The following is a 10,698-nucleotide window of genomic DNA, read 5'->3' as shown; positions in this document are numbered from 1 at the left end:
TTCCTACTTCAGAGGGCTGCTATGCAGAGTACCTGTGTTAATAGCTCTACAATCTTTAGAACTGGTTTTTAGCCCCCTCTTTTTTTGCACCGTGGACCCTTTTGGCAATCTGGTGGAAACCCTGGACAGTTTCTTAGAATGATGCTCTTAAAAGCATACAGCAAAATGCTGAAGATTACAAGGAGGACAGTTGTTATCAAAATATATTAAAAACCACAAATTTATGATATAGTAATATGCATTTATCAGCATTAAATAACAAGACTGGCAAATTAAATTCCTTTTCTAATGATCAGCATGTTGTTACTCAGCGTGAATAACACTGAGCTGTGGAGGTGGCCTCTGACTCACCTCCTTGCACTTATTGATCAGCAAACACCTACAGATAGAGGTTGCAAGAGAGTAACAAATAAGCTGAGTGACCAATGTGAGAGCAGATGGATTCAGCATTTGGTCACTGACCCTCTACTGGGCACCATCAATGGCAGCTATGCTGCAGGAGTGTCTGAAACAGTGTGATTTAGCAGTGGGTTCATAACTGTCACCATTTTGAGATCGTTATGAGCATAAGTGATATTTTGGGATACTTGTGATAACTACAATTTGATATGAAAATATCTGTGATTTCTACTGGTGACAAAGCCACAGATACTGCTAATATTTCAATCCATGAAGAAGGAAGTGGTAAATTTCAGTTAGAGGTTAGTGAAAATAAATATATAATTTTTTTTGCCATGCAAGTTTATAGGCCCCCTGAGTTGGGAAGCACGGGTTAAGAGCTTTCCTCTAGAACAATGTCTGACACAGACTAAGTGTCTGCAGTTGTCATCATCATTATCATCATCCCAGGCCAGGGGACTCCCACGACTTTGGAATCAGGCAGAATCAGTTCCACTTGTTTGAGATGAACATACACACTGTTATGTATAAAATAGATAACCAGCGAGGACCTACTATATAGCACAGGGAACTATACTCAGTATTTTGTACTAATCTATAAGGGAAAAGAATTTGAATATATATGCGAGAATATATATATATTCTTGGACTTCCCTGGTGGTCCAGTGGTTAAGACGCTGCACTTACACTGCAGGGGGCACGGGTTTGATCCCTGGTCAGGGAAGTTCCGCATGCCGTGTGGTGCAGCCAAAAAAAGAAAAAAAAAAAAATATATATATATAATATGTATTCTTATATATATATATATCACTGAATCACTTTGCTGTACACCTGAAACTAACACATTGTAAATTAACTACATCTCAATTAAAAAAATAATCAGTTCCAGGACTTTCCTGGTGGTCCAGTGGGTAAGACTCCATGCTCCCAATTCAGGGGGCCTGGGTTGGATCCCTGGTTGGGGAACTAGATTCCACACGCCGCAACTAAGGGTCCACGTGCTGCAACTAAAAAAGATCCCACGTGCCTCAACTAAGACCCAGGGCAGCCAAAAAAAAAAAAAAAAAATCAGCTCCACTTGCTGTGTGACTGAGCCCACCCCTTACACCTCTCTGAACCTGTTTCTTCCTCTCTAAAAGCCAGGGGCTGGGGGTGTGTGACTAGACCTTAGCTCTGTGAGGATGTCTTTTAAATATTTTGAAATCTGTAATATGAGGTAGATATGAGTTATTATTGCTTTAATTCCGTGGGGAGGGGCCTGGGAGGCCTGCCCCCTCTGTGTCACCTAACTTGGAATCTCTACCAGTGCCCCAATACCTGGCCTCCAAAGCCTGTCATGATCTTGATTGTCACCCAGAGACCTGAAGTCTGAATCTGGCCCACAGATGTCCATGTGGTGTGTGTGTTTTGTCATCATTTAACAATTTCACATACAAATTGAGTTCTCTGAAACTTGGCCAGCTCTGTTCACCCCATCCCACCTTCACACGTGGCATCAAACATGAGTGCAGATCGTCGGCTGCTTCCTTTCAAGGGGACTCCAGCTCACCAGGTCCCCACAGGACTTGCTCCCTCATTTGTGAACCAGTAGGCTTCCAATTTGCAATTTGGCCCTCACCTCTCTGGCTTTGTCCTTGGCCTCACGTCCTCGAATGCTGCACTGTGTGTATCCCTTTAACACTCCTCGGTGCTTTCCCCTTTAATGTTTTTGCCTCTTCTTACACTGGCCTCCCTGTGGCACTCTGGGAAAACCCAATAAACACAGACCTATCTCCACCATCCTGACTTCATCAAACACCTACCCTGAGCTGGCACAAGATAGAGGGGAGAAGCCAGCCAGCCTCTGCCCTCCCTGAACTCACAATCTTGTAGGGGAGAAACCAACAAGAACTCACCACGTGTACTCAGATACTCCCTGTAAAGGACTGGGGTCCTAACAACCACACCAGTGCCTTTACTCTGGGCCCCCAACACGTGGCAGGGCTAGGCAGTTAGGGGCACAGTAAATGGCAGCTTCTATTTTGAAGGTAGTTTTGTGAGTTTATGAAAGGTCTTTGGATCTATTCGTTGTAAAAATTTCAGCGATAACTAGGTCATTAAGTGGAAGGAGGACATGCCCTTTCCCCAGCATGTCCCCATCCTGTTGCCCAGGTTGGGCCACTGTTAAGTTTTCTGGGTGTTCTTCCATCCTCCCTATATGCAGATACTCTACATGCTATTCTGGAAATATGCTTGTCCCCCCATTTTTATGAGTTAATCAATACCAAATGAAATCATAGAATAATGCCCAGCACAGTCAGCTACTATTTTTTCTTTTTGGCCACGCCACGTGGCTTGCAGGATCCAGGTATTGAACCCAAGCCATGGCAGTGAAAGCCTGGAATTCTAACCACTAGGCCAGCAGGGAACTCCCAGTCAGCTACTATTTTTTAGCACACCTCAGACAGCTTTCTTTTTTTTAAAATTTTATTATTATTTATTTTTATGTATTTATTTTTGGCTGCATTGGGTCTTTGCTGCTGTGCACAGGCTTTCTCTGGTTGCAGCGATCGGGGGCTACTCTTCGTTGCGGTTCGCAGGCATCTCATTGCGGTGGCTTCTCCTGTTGCGGAGCACAGACTCTAGGCATGTGGGCTTCGGTAGTTGTGGCACGCAGGCTCAGTAGTTGTGGCTCGCAGGCTCTAGAGCGCAGGCTCAGTAAACGTGGCGCACAGGCTTAGTTGCTCCGCGGCATGTGGGATCTTCCCGGACCAGGGCTCAAACACGTGTCCCCTGCATTGGCAGGCAGATTCTTAACCACTGCGCCACCAGGGAAGCCCTCAGACAGCTTTCTTAAGATGCAGATCTTTTATTGTCCCCAAGCTGAGATAAGGAAGTCCCTACAGGAACCCCATCTTGGGGAAAGGGGTGGAATGTGCCTTCCCCCAAGGTAGGTGTGGTTGATCCAACAGAAACCAAGTGAAAAAGGCCTATTCCTGTTTGGAGGGGGTGCTAATAAGGCACCCAACCCCTCCTTTGCTGAGAGCTGGCTGGTGACATCCAATCATCTGAGGTAGGGTTAGGGCCATGACCAGGGCTGGGAGGCCCTCCCATACCTGGTCCAGGCCTGAGACTTCTCAACACTGCCAGGCAAGGCCTCTCCTGCCTACCCGGCCTGGACTCCCTGGTGGGTGGGGGAGGTGCTGCTCAGGCCTGATGCTGATCTCTCCTGACAGCTGCTCCTAAGGCTGGCAGGGCGGGCAGGCGGGGGAAGGGACAGATTTAAAGGTCTAGCTGCCCCGCCCCCTGCCAGACCTGGGAAGGCAGACGCTGGTGAGCATCCTCTCTGTCCTGATTTCCACTTCTTGGCACCATGAACGCCACTGGTACTCATTCCCGCTTCCATCCCACAGGACGTCAGGAAGACTAGCAGCACCCACCATGCGATTTCGACGCCTGACACCTGGCTACTTCCGAGTGCTACAGGTAAACACCCCAAATGGTGGCTTCTGGGACCGACCCCTTCCTCCCCCTACCATGGCTGGGATGATACCCAGCAGCCAGGCTGTCACGTTCCCTGCCGCCTGAGCAGCCAGGGCCCACATAGGCAGTGAAGCGAGAGGGATTGGGGTGGAATCTCCCTGGGGCAGCAATGGTATCCATATCTCCTTCCCTCAGCTGTAGCTTCTCAGCCCCTTTCCACCCCCCACCCTCCCAGAAGCCTCAGCTGACCCCTCAGGTGGACCCTCTGTGCACCTCCAGATGCAGATAGCTGGGGAGCTGAAGGCAGAGCCCCGGAGTCCGCTGGTGGGGATCGTGGCTGCACTGCTGGCTATCCTCGGGCTGGGCGGCTCCTGCTATGCTGTCTGGAAGATGGTGGGGCAGCGGCGGCCGCCACAGGCTCCATGATGAAGTGGGCAGCCTCTCACCTCGGCCCTGCGGGGTAGGTGACTCGCGGGGGCTACAATCTCAGGAGCCTACTTCTTTTTTGAGGGGGGGGTCACTCCCTGCCCTCACTGGAAGCAAGGTAGTATAAACCTGATCCTAGCCATCCCCCCCACACACCTGGGCTGCAATGGGGGGCTTCGGCTCATATGCCAGGACCCCTGAAGAAAGGATGCAGGTTCTAAAGCTGAATCAAGTAGGGAGCAAACACCCTGGACCCTGTACACAGGAGTAGAGAGAAACCCTTACAGAGCTTAAATTTGGAGGAGTGGCCTGGAGGTTAGCGAGTCACAGGCAAGTCCTCTTTATCCAGTTCTTTTATTGGGAGGGAGGGCACCTGGAAGAGGCCATCTACTTCCCAAACCAAAAGAGGCTGACATCGTCTCTCCCAGCCTGGCCCTTGCATCATTGTCCATGGGCAGCTCCTCTGCCTTGCATCCTCAGGCCATGTCAGGTAGACGTGTCCATCTCAGGGACTGCGGTGGATACTTCTGTGGGCACTGCCAGCCTTTGGGGAGGAACATAGGAACCCATACCCGCTGCCCTCTCTGCTTCTTCCTGACTGTAGGGCTCCACACTCAGCTGCTTCAGCCTGGGAAAAAGAACAGGAGTTGAGAGCTGACCAGATGCAAGCCCTGTCTGCCCGGCACACATCCATCAATCCTCTCCTTACTCCTTCATACCTTTTCTTGTGGTCTTTGGATCGGAAGTGGGTCTTCAGGTTGGCAGAATCGATGAAGTACCTCCTGTAGGGATGGGGGGTAAGGAGGATAGTTAGAAGGTGATACCTCTCAGGTACGCCTATTTCCCTGACCCTAGCTCATTCCCTGATGCTAGGCTCCGGGCTTGAAGGGATGGGAGGCCGGCAGACCCACTGGTCCCAGGAGAAGAGACCCTGCGCGTCCCGCGACCCGGATCTCACACCCCCGGCCCGTACCGCGGACCCTTCTCCTCCTCAGGCTGGGCCCGGCCGGAACTCACGCGCAGGCCAGACAGCGATGCAGGCCGCCCCCTGGCAGGTCGGGATCGGGTTCCGCGCCTGGGTCTGGCCGGGGCCGTGCAGCAACCTGGGGCCGCAAATCGCGGTGAATCTCATCCAGGTCTGGCTGCCGCCGCTTCGCCTTCATCTGGCGGGCCAGGGAGTGCGCTCGGTGCGCGCCTGTCCGGCGGGAGCGACCCATGGCGGGTGACAGCAAGACTAAGGGTCCCAGAGCCGAGTTGGGAGAACACGTGTGGGCGCTTCCGGACTGCTCAATGACGCCTTGTGACGCCCTGGGAATGATCAGGCTCTGCCAGACCGCCTCTGATGACGTCACTTGCGCGGGCCGCGTCTCGAGCGCCCCCAGGCGGCCGTCGACGTCAGTGACGGAGCTCGGGCCGGACCCCACGAAGCGTCCTCTTCCGTCGCTGGAAGGGCAGGGTGGTGCGTGCCCTGGGGGGATGCCGGCCCGTCCGCTGCCCTGCCCGCCCCGCCTGGCCCACAGCACCGTCCTCTGGCCTTATCATCCCTTCCTGGTTCCCAGATCTTAGACTCCGCGTTGCGGGTGTGTCGGGGGGATGCTGCATCTTTGGGAGGCACTGAAAAATGTCTGTGATGTTAATAAATTAATAAATGAATGAGAGTAAGTTTGGGATCCCGGCCCCCACAGAAATACATCTAGTCCCTGAGAAAGCCCTCGCCACTTCTCACCCCTCCCCAGTTATTCCTCCCCAGAGATCACAGTGCTTAGGCGTACTGTCAGACTCAAGAGGGGTCGGCTCCTCTCACAGGAAAAGGAGATGCTCACAGAAGGACCTCCCATCTTTGAGCCCCTTCTCTGAGCCCTGGACTCCCAGGCGTGGGCTGGCATCAAAGGGAGAGATACAGCCCAGGTGTTGTGTGCTCAGAGTGGGGAGAGGGCCAGAGAGCCTTTCCCCATGCACCAGAGCCTGGTGCCTTCCAGGCTGACCAGAGGAACTCAGCAATAATTCAGGAGCTCCGGGTTCCTTGGAACCTGTTGCCAGGAAACAGGGAGACCAGCACGTGCATCCCTGGGGAAAGGAATCAGTTTCCAGCCCAGACAAAGCGGTGAAATGTAAGCCCAGGGCACCGACTGGGAGCCTTGGGACCTTCCCACTCCAGTTCACAGAGGCTGAGTGCAGACACAGGGCAGAGCCCTGTTGAGGGCACAGCTGGTATGGCTACAGTCACAGGGGAACCACTGTGGGTCCTGAGCCCAAGGACTTTGTAAATGGAATTCGTGAATGGAAGAGAATATTTCTGGAGCCATTCCAAATGATCAAATTCAAGAACTCCTAGGCCCAGGAAGGAGGCTTCTGTGGAGGGAGTCTTCACTATGTCTTCATTATTCTTGGCGAATATGGGTCAAGACGAGGGGCTGAAGTGGCAGAAGCTGGCTCTCACCACAGACTCCTTTGGATCAGGTTCACCTGCTGGGCACTGTGCCATCTGGGGAGGCTGGTGCATCTTTAATGAGGTCACCTGATCCCTGGGACAGGCTCTCAACCTCACCAAGTTCCTGGAGCCAGACACACTGGGTGCCTCCTGTGCCTGGGTGCCAGGCCCATTTCCCCTGCAGCCATGAACCAAACCTTCTGGAAAACCTACAAGTCCAAAGTGCTACAGACCCTGAGTGGGGAATCTGAGGAGGACCTGGCAGAGGAGGTGGGTACTATCCTGCTTGCTGGATGGGGCATGAGCAGAGGGGCAGCAGGAGTGAAAGATACTAAGAAGGGCAAGGGACTGGCTATGAGAGAGGGAGAAAGAGGGATTTGTGCAGAAGCAACTGGCAATTCATGGATGACCAATGGCACGGTGCAGTGTCAGAAAGTCAGGACGCTCCAGAAAACCAAGGAAGAAAAGACTTGGGGGGCACTGGAAGAGTGGTCACTGTCTCCAAAGATCTCAAGGGCTGCCACACGGAAGGGATCCTTTTAGGACCCATGCGCAGTACCCACGCAGATACACTCAGCTTGACACAACTTTCTAATGGGCAGAGCTGAGCAAAAGCAGGATGACTCGCCTTGAGAGGAAGCAAGCCCCCGGGAAGTAGGGGAAGTGGCACTTGTACACTGAGGATTACTGTAGCAGCAACAGAACAGAGCCATACTTGGACCATGTTTGTTCTGACATTTAAAAAGAAAAATTGAAAAGGCTCCAAACCAGTCTTACCTCTGGAGGCTGTGAGAAATGGCAGTTGCACAAACAGATATGGCAGAGGCAGGAACTAGTGCTGGGGTGTGTGTATGTCAGTGTGAACATGTGTACGTCTACACAGGTTGGTGTCTAGGGCTGGCCCTGTGTAGAAGTATCTGTGGGTCAGTATTGGGATTGGCGTCCGTGTGGAATCCCCAGTTAAGGTGTGTGTGCAGGTGTGAACCGGTTACAGGTATTTTCAGGTGTGTTTTGGGGGGGCAGAAGTCTACAGAGGCATGCAGGCATTCGCAGGTACTATGTTTGTATGGCATGTGTGTTTGGGTGTGTGTGAACATCTGTGTCTTGGTGTCTGTGGATGGATGGAGAGGTTTTGTGTGCTGTGAGTGGGCCTCCATGCAGCTGTCTTCAGCTGTGGAAGTGCACAGGTGTGAATGGTATAACTGTGTAAGTGTCCTTGTGTAGGTGCCTCACAGCACATATATCTGTGTACATACAGGTGAAGAGTTGTAGCCATGTGGAGGCACGCTCCTGTACAGGTGTGTGTCTATACTGGCATGCAAGCCCTTGTCCACATGTTTTGCAGTGTGTATGCATGTGTTTGTGGGTGGGCAGTATGCGAGCTCAAAGGTGTCTGCAAGGATTAACTGTACAGGAAATGTGTGACAGGTAGCTTTGCGTAGAGGTACAGCTGCGTGTATTTTTGGAGGGTGTCAGGGGCCTAGGTGTGCGTCTTGTTCCATGGGGTTTGGGGTGCCAGGTCTATGTGTACCAGGCTAGCAGTGGGGGAGGGAGGTCATATTCCTCTGGGGCCTCTCTTATGCTGGGTAGGGGTCTTGTGTCCCAGAAGGAGAACCCAGCGTTAGTGGAGTCTGACGCAGCAGAACCAGCTGAAGAGGCCTTCAATCCCATGTCACAGCTGGCCCGCCGGGTGAGTTCTCCCTTCTTCCACCCCAACCCTGGGGAGCCTGGCAGAAGCTGCTGTGGAGTCCTGGGGGGTGGTGCTGGGGCCCCTCCTTGACTCCCAGCCCCTCTCTCTCCCAGGTTCAGGGGGTTGGGGCGAGAGGCTGGCTGACAATGTCGTCTCTGTTTAACAAAGAAGATGAGGACAAGCTGCTGCCCCCAGAGCCCTGTGCTGACCAGTACGTGTGTGTGTTGAGGGGGTCTGGGATGGGCCTGGGGATCCCCTTCTCCTGTGTCCTTTCCTTCTGGTTTGTTTGTCTTTCTGACTACGGAGGACTAGGGAGGGCCAGCCCCTGGCTGTTTCTGTTTCTCTCAGCAGGCAAGAGGCCCAATCAGCATATCTGGGAGATTAGGTTAGATCTCAGGAGGAATTTACCAGCTGTTGGGATTGAGATGCTAAAAGGTATTATGGGCTCTCTCTCCCCATCCATGTGGGAGGGGTCATCTCCCTAGAAGAAGGGAACCCAGGAGAGAAGCTTTAGGTGTTTGCAACAGAGAGTGGTTCAGATCAGTGGTTCCCAAGTATTGGTCTAAACCCTCATCCTCCCAGGGAACTTGAGACAAACACAAATTCCCAGACCCTCCCTCAAAGATTTTGATTCAGCCGGTGTTGGCTGAGGCCTGGTATCTATATTTTCAGCGAGCTCCCTGAAGACTTGAGGACAATAGTTTAGGAAACACTGTCTTAACAGGCCTTTGATGCTGGGGGCATAGAGGGTCAGACCCTGGGCCTTGTCTTCCTCCTAGCTCTATTCTGTCACACACTCCATCTCTGCCCTTTCCTCCAGCCCAGTCACACTTCCCTTTTGGCATTCCCCTATTCCTTTCTTCCCTAGGTTCCCCCTGACCCACCCATCTCTCATGCCCCAGGGTTCCTTTTCTCCCTCCTGCTCACTCCCTCTCCCTACCTCAAGCCTCATCACTGCTCCTTGATTGCCCTCCCCCCCACATCTACTTGCTACCTCCCTAGTCCCCCTCTCCCGTAAGCCTTTGATCTAGGCCTTTCTCCTTCCCTCGGGGTCGCTCCACCCATCCTTCTCCCCAGCGTCCCTCATTTTTCTGGACCCTCTTTTCCTCCATCCCAGAGCCAGACCCCTGTCCCCGCCCCGTCTCCTTCCCCGAGGGCAGAGCCCTGGGTTCCGGAACGACCGCCCCCAGAGTCTGACCCCGCCCCCTCCCCGGATCTAACGTTCCCATTCTGGTCCCACAGTCTCTTCGCATCCTTCCGCCCGCCCCTTTCTCAGGGCTCCTCCTCCTCCTCCACCTTCCCAGACCCTGCGCCTCTGGCTCCCCTCCTCTGGCCTCGCCCCTCTCCTCTACCGTAAACCCCTGACCCCAGCTCTCTCCCCAGGGATCCTGATCCCGGTCCCCTCTTCCCAGACCCCTCACCTAATCCCCTGACCCTGTCCCACCCCAGCCCCCTTTCCCAGTGCCTCTGAGCCCTCCCCTTGCCTCCAGGCCCTGCCCCCAGTCTCCCGGGCCCCTCCAGCCCCTGACCTCACCCGGGCCCCACTGGCCCCACTACTGGCCCCTTGACCCCGCCTCCTGTCCTTTGTCCTCTCCGGGGCCTCTCGGCCAGCCCCTGACCCCGCCTCTCTCCTGCAGCCCGCTGGCGGCGCAGCCCTCCTCTCCGCCGGCGGCGGAGACGCGGGGGACCGGGTTCTGGGACGCGTTCGCCAGCAGGTGGCAGCAGCAGCAGCAGGCGGCGGCAGCGTCCATGCTACGCGACGCGGAACCCACTCCGGATCAGGACCCTGAAGCCGGGGACGAGGCCGCCGAGCGCCCCGAGCCGCGGGAAGCCGATCCCGCAGCCGGCTTCAAGTGGGGCTTCCTCACCCACAAACTGGCCGAGTTGAGGGTGAAAGCTGCGCCCAAGGGCGACTAGTCTGCCGGCCTAACTGGGCGACCGCCTCTCCCCTCCCGCGATAAAAAAAAAAACCCTGGCCCGACACGCCGTGTGACCGCGTGCTTTTGTCCATACGGCGGGGAAGGCTGCTTTTGGGTGGGCAACCTCAGGGCAGGGTCCAGCTGGAGTGGTCCTCGCCTTCTCCCCCCACAAACGTACAAGGAGAAAATGACCAGAGACTTCCTAGGTATCAGGATAGATTGTGTTCGATTTAGGGTCCAACTTTCCAGGAATCTGGGGAACCCTAAAGGACAAGTACCGCCGCCCTGTCCAGCCCCTTTTAGTTCGACAAACGTTTCCTGTGGCCTCGCTACGTGGGCTGTCCCTGTACTAGGGGAAGGTCAGTGACTAA

At 54.1% G+C, this 10,698-nt stretch overlaps 3 protein-coding genes across 3 annotated transcripts; 2 read left to right on the top strand and 1 right to left on the bottom strand.

Moving 5' to 3' along the window:
• Positions 1 to 3,819: 3,819 nt before the first annotated feature.
• ZNF593OS (ZNF593 opposite strand) lies at positions 3,820 to 4,429 on the top strand (the record flags this gene model as incomplete). Its single annotated transcript, XM_082614447.1, has 2 exons — positions 3,820 to 3,864; positions 4,141 to 4,429. The coding sequence occupies 2 exons, from the start codon at positions 3,820 to 3,822 to the stop codon at positions 4,285 to 4,287; spliced, it is 192 nt and encodes a 63-aa protein (XP_082470573.1). The 3' UTR covers positions 4,288 to 4,429.
• Positions 4,430 to 4,622: 193 nt separating this feature from the next.
• Positions 4,623 to 5,539, bottom strand: ZNF593 (zinc finger protein 593). The gene is made up of 3 exons (XM_082614346.1): positions 5,305 to 5,539; positions 5,007 to 5,069; positions 4,623 to 4,915 (listed from the first exon to the last, which is right to left on the bottom strand). Exons 1-3 carry the CDS (start codon positions 5,502 to 5,504, stop codon positions 4,774 to 4,776), a joined length of 405 nt encoding a protein of 134 aa, XP_082470472.1. The 5' UTR covers positions 5,505 to 5,539; the 3' UTR covers positions 4,623 to 4,773.
• Positions 5,540 to 6,904: 1,365 nt separating this feature from the next.
• Positions 6,905 to 10,325, top strand: LOC309800012 (uncharacterized protein C1orf232; the record flags this gene model as incomplete). The annotated part of the gene is made up of 4 exons (XM_082613826.1): positions 6,905 to 6,988; positions 8,325 to 8,408; positions 8,522 to 8,619; positions 10,046 to 10,325. The coding sequence occupies 4 exons, from the start codon at positions 6,905 to 6,907 to the stop codon at positions 10,323 to 10,325; spliced, it is 546 nt and encodes a 181-aa protein (XP_082469952.1).
• Positions 10,326 to 10,698: the final 373 nt, after the last annotated feature.

This window comes from Mesoplodon mirus, assembly GCF_964341445.2.
Source record: "Mesoplodon mirus genome assembly, chromosome: 3".
NCBI classification, from domain to species: Eukaryota; Metazoa; Chordata; class Mammalia; order Artiodactyla; family Ziphiidae; genus Mesoplodon; species Mesoplodon mirus.
Note: the sequence above shows the minus strand (reverse complement) of the source record. Positions and strands in the feature narration are given on the sequence as shown.

Bases quoted from the DNA above. Each gene is read 5' to 3' on its own strand.
- ZNF593 (XM_082614346.1), bottom strand. From the start codon at position 5,504: ATGGGTCGCTCCCGCCGGACAGGCGCGCACCGAGCGCACTCCCTGGCC. The intron at 5,070-5,304 runs GTGAGTTCCGGC...CCATCCCTACAG, and splicing joins CATCGCTGTCTGGCCTGCGC to GAGGTACTTCATCGATTCTG. The intron at 4,916-5,006 runs GTATGAAGGAGT...TCTTTTTCCCAG, and splicing joins TCCAAAGACCACAAGAAAAG to GCTGAAGCAGCTGAGTGTGG.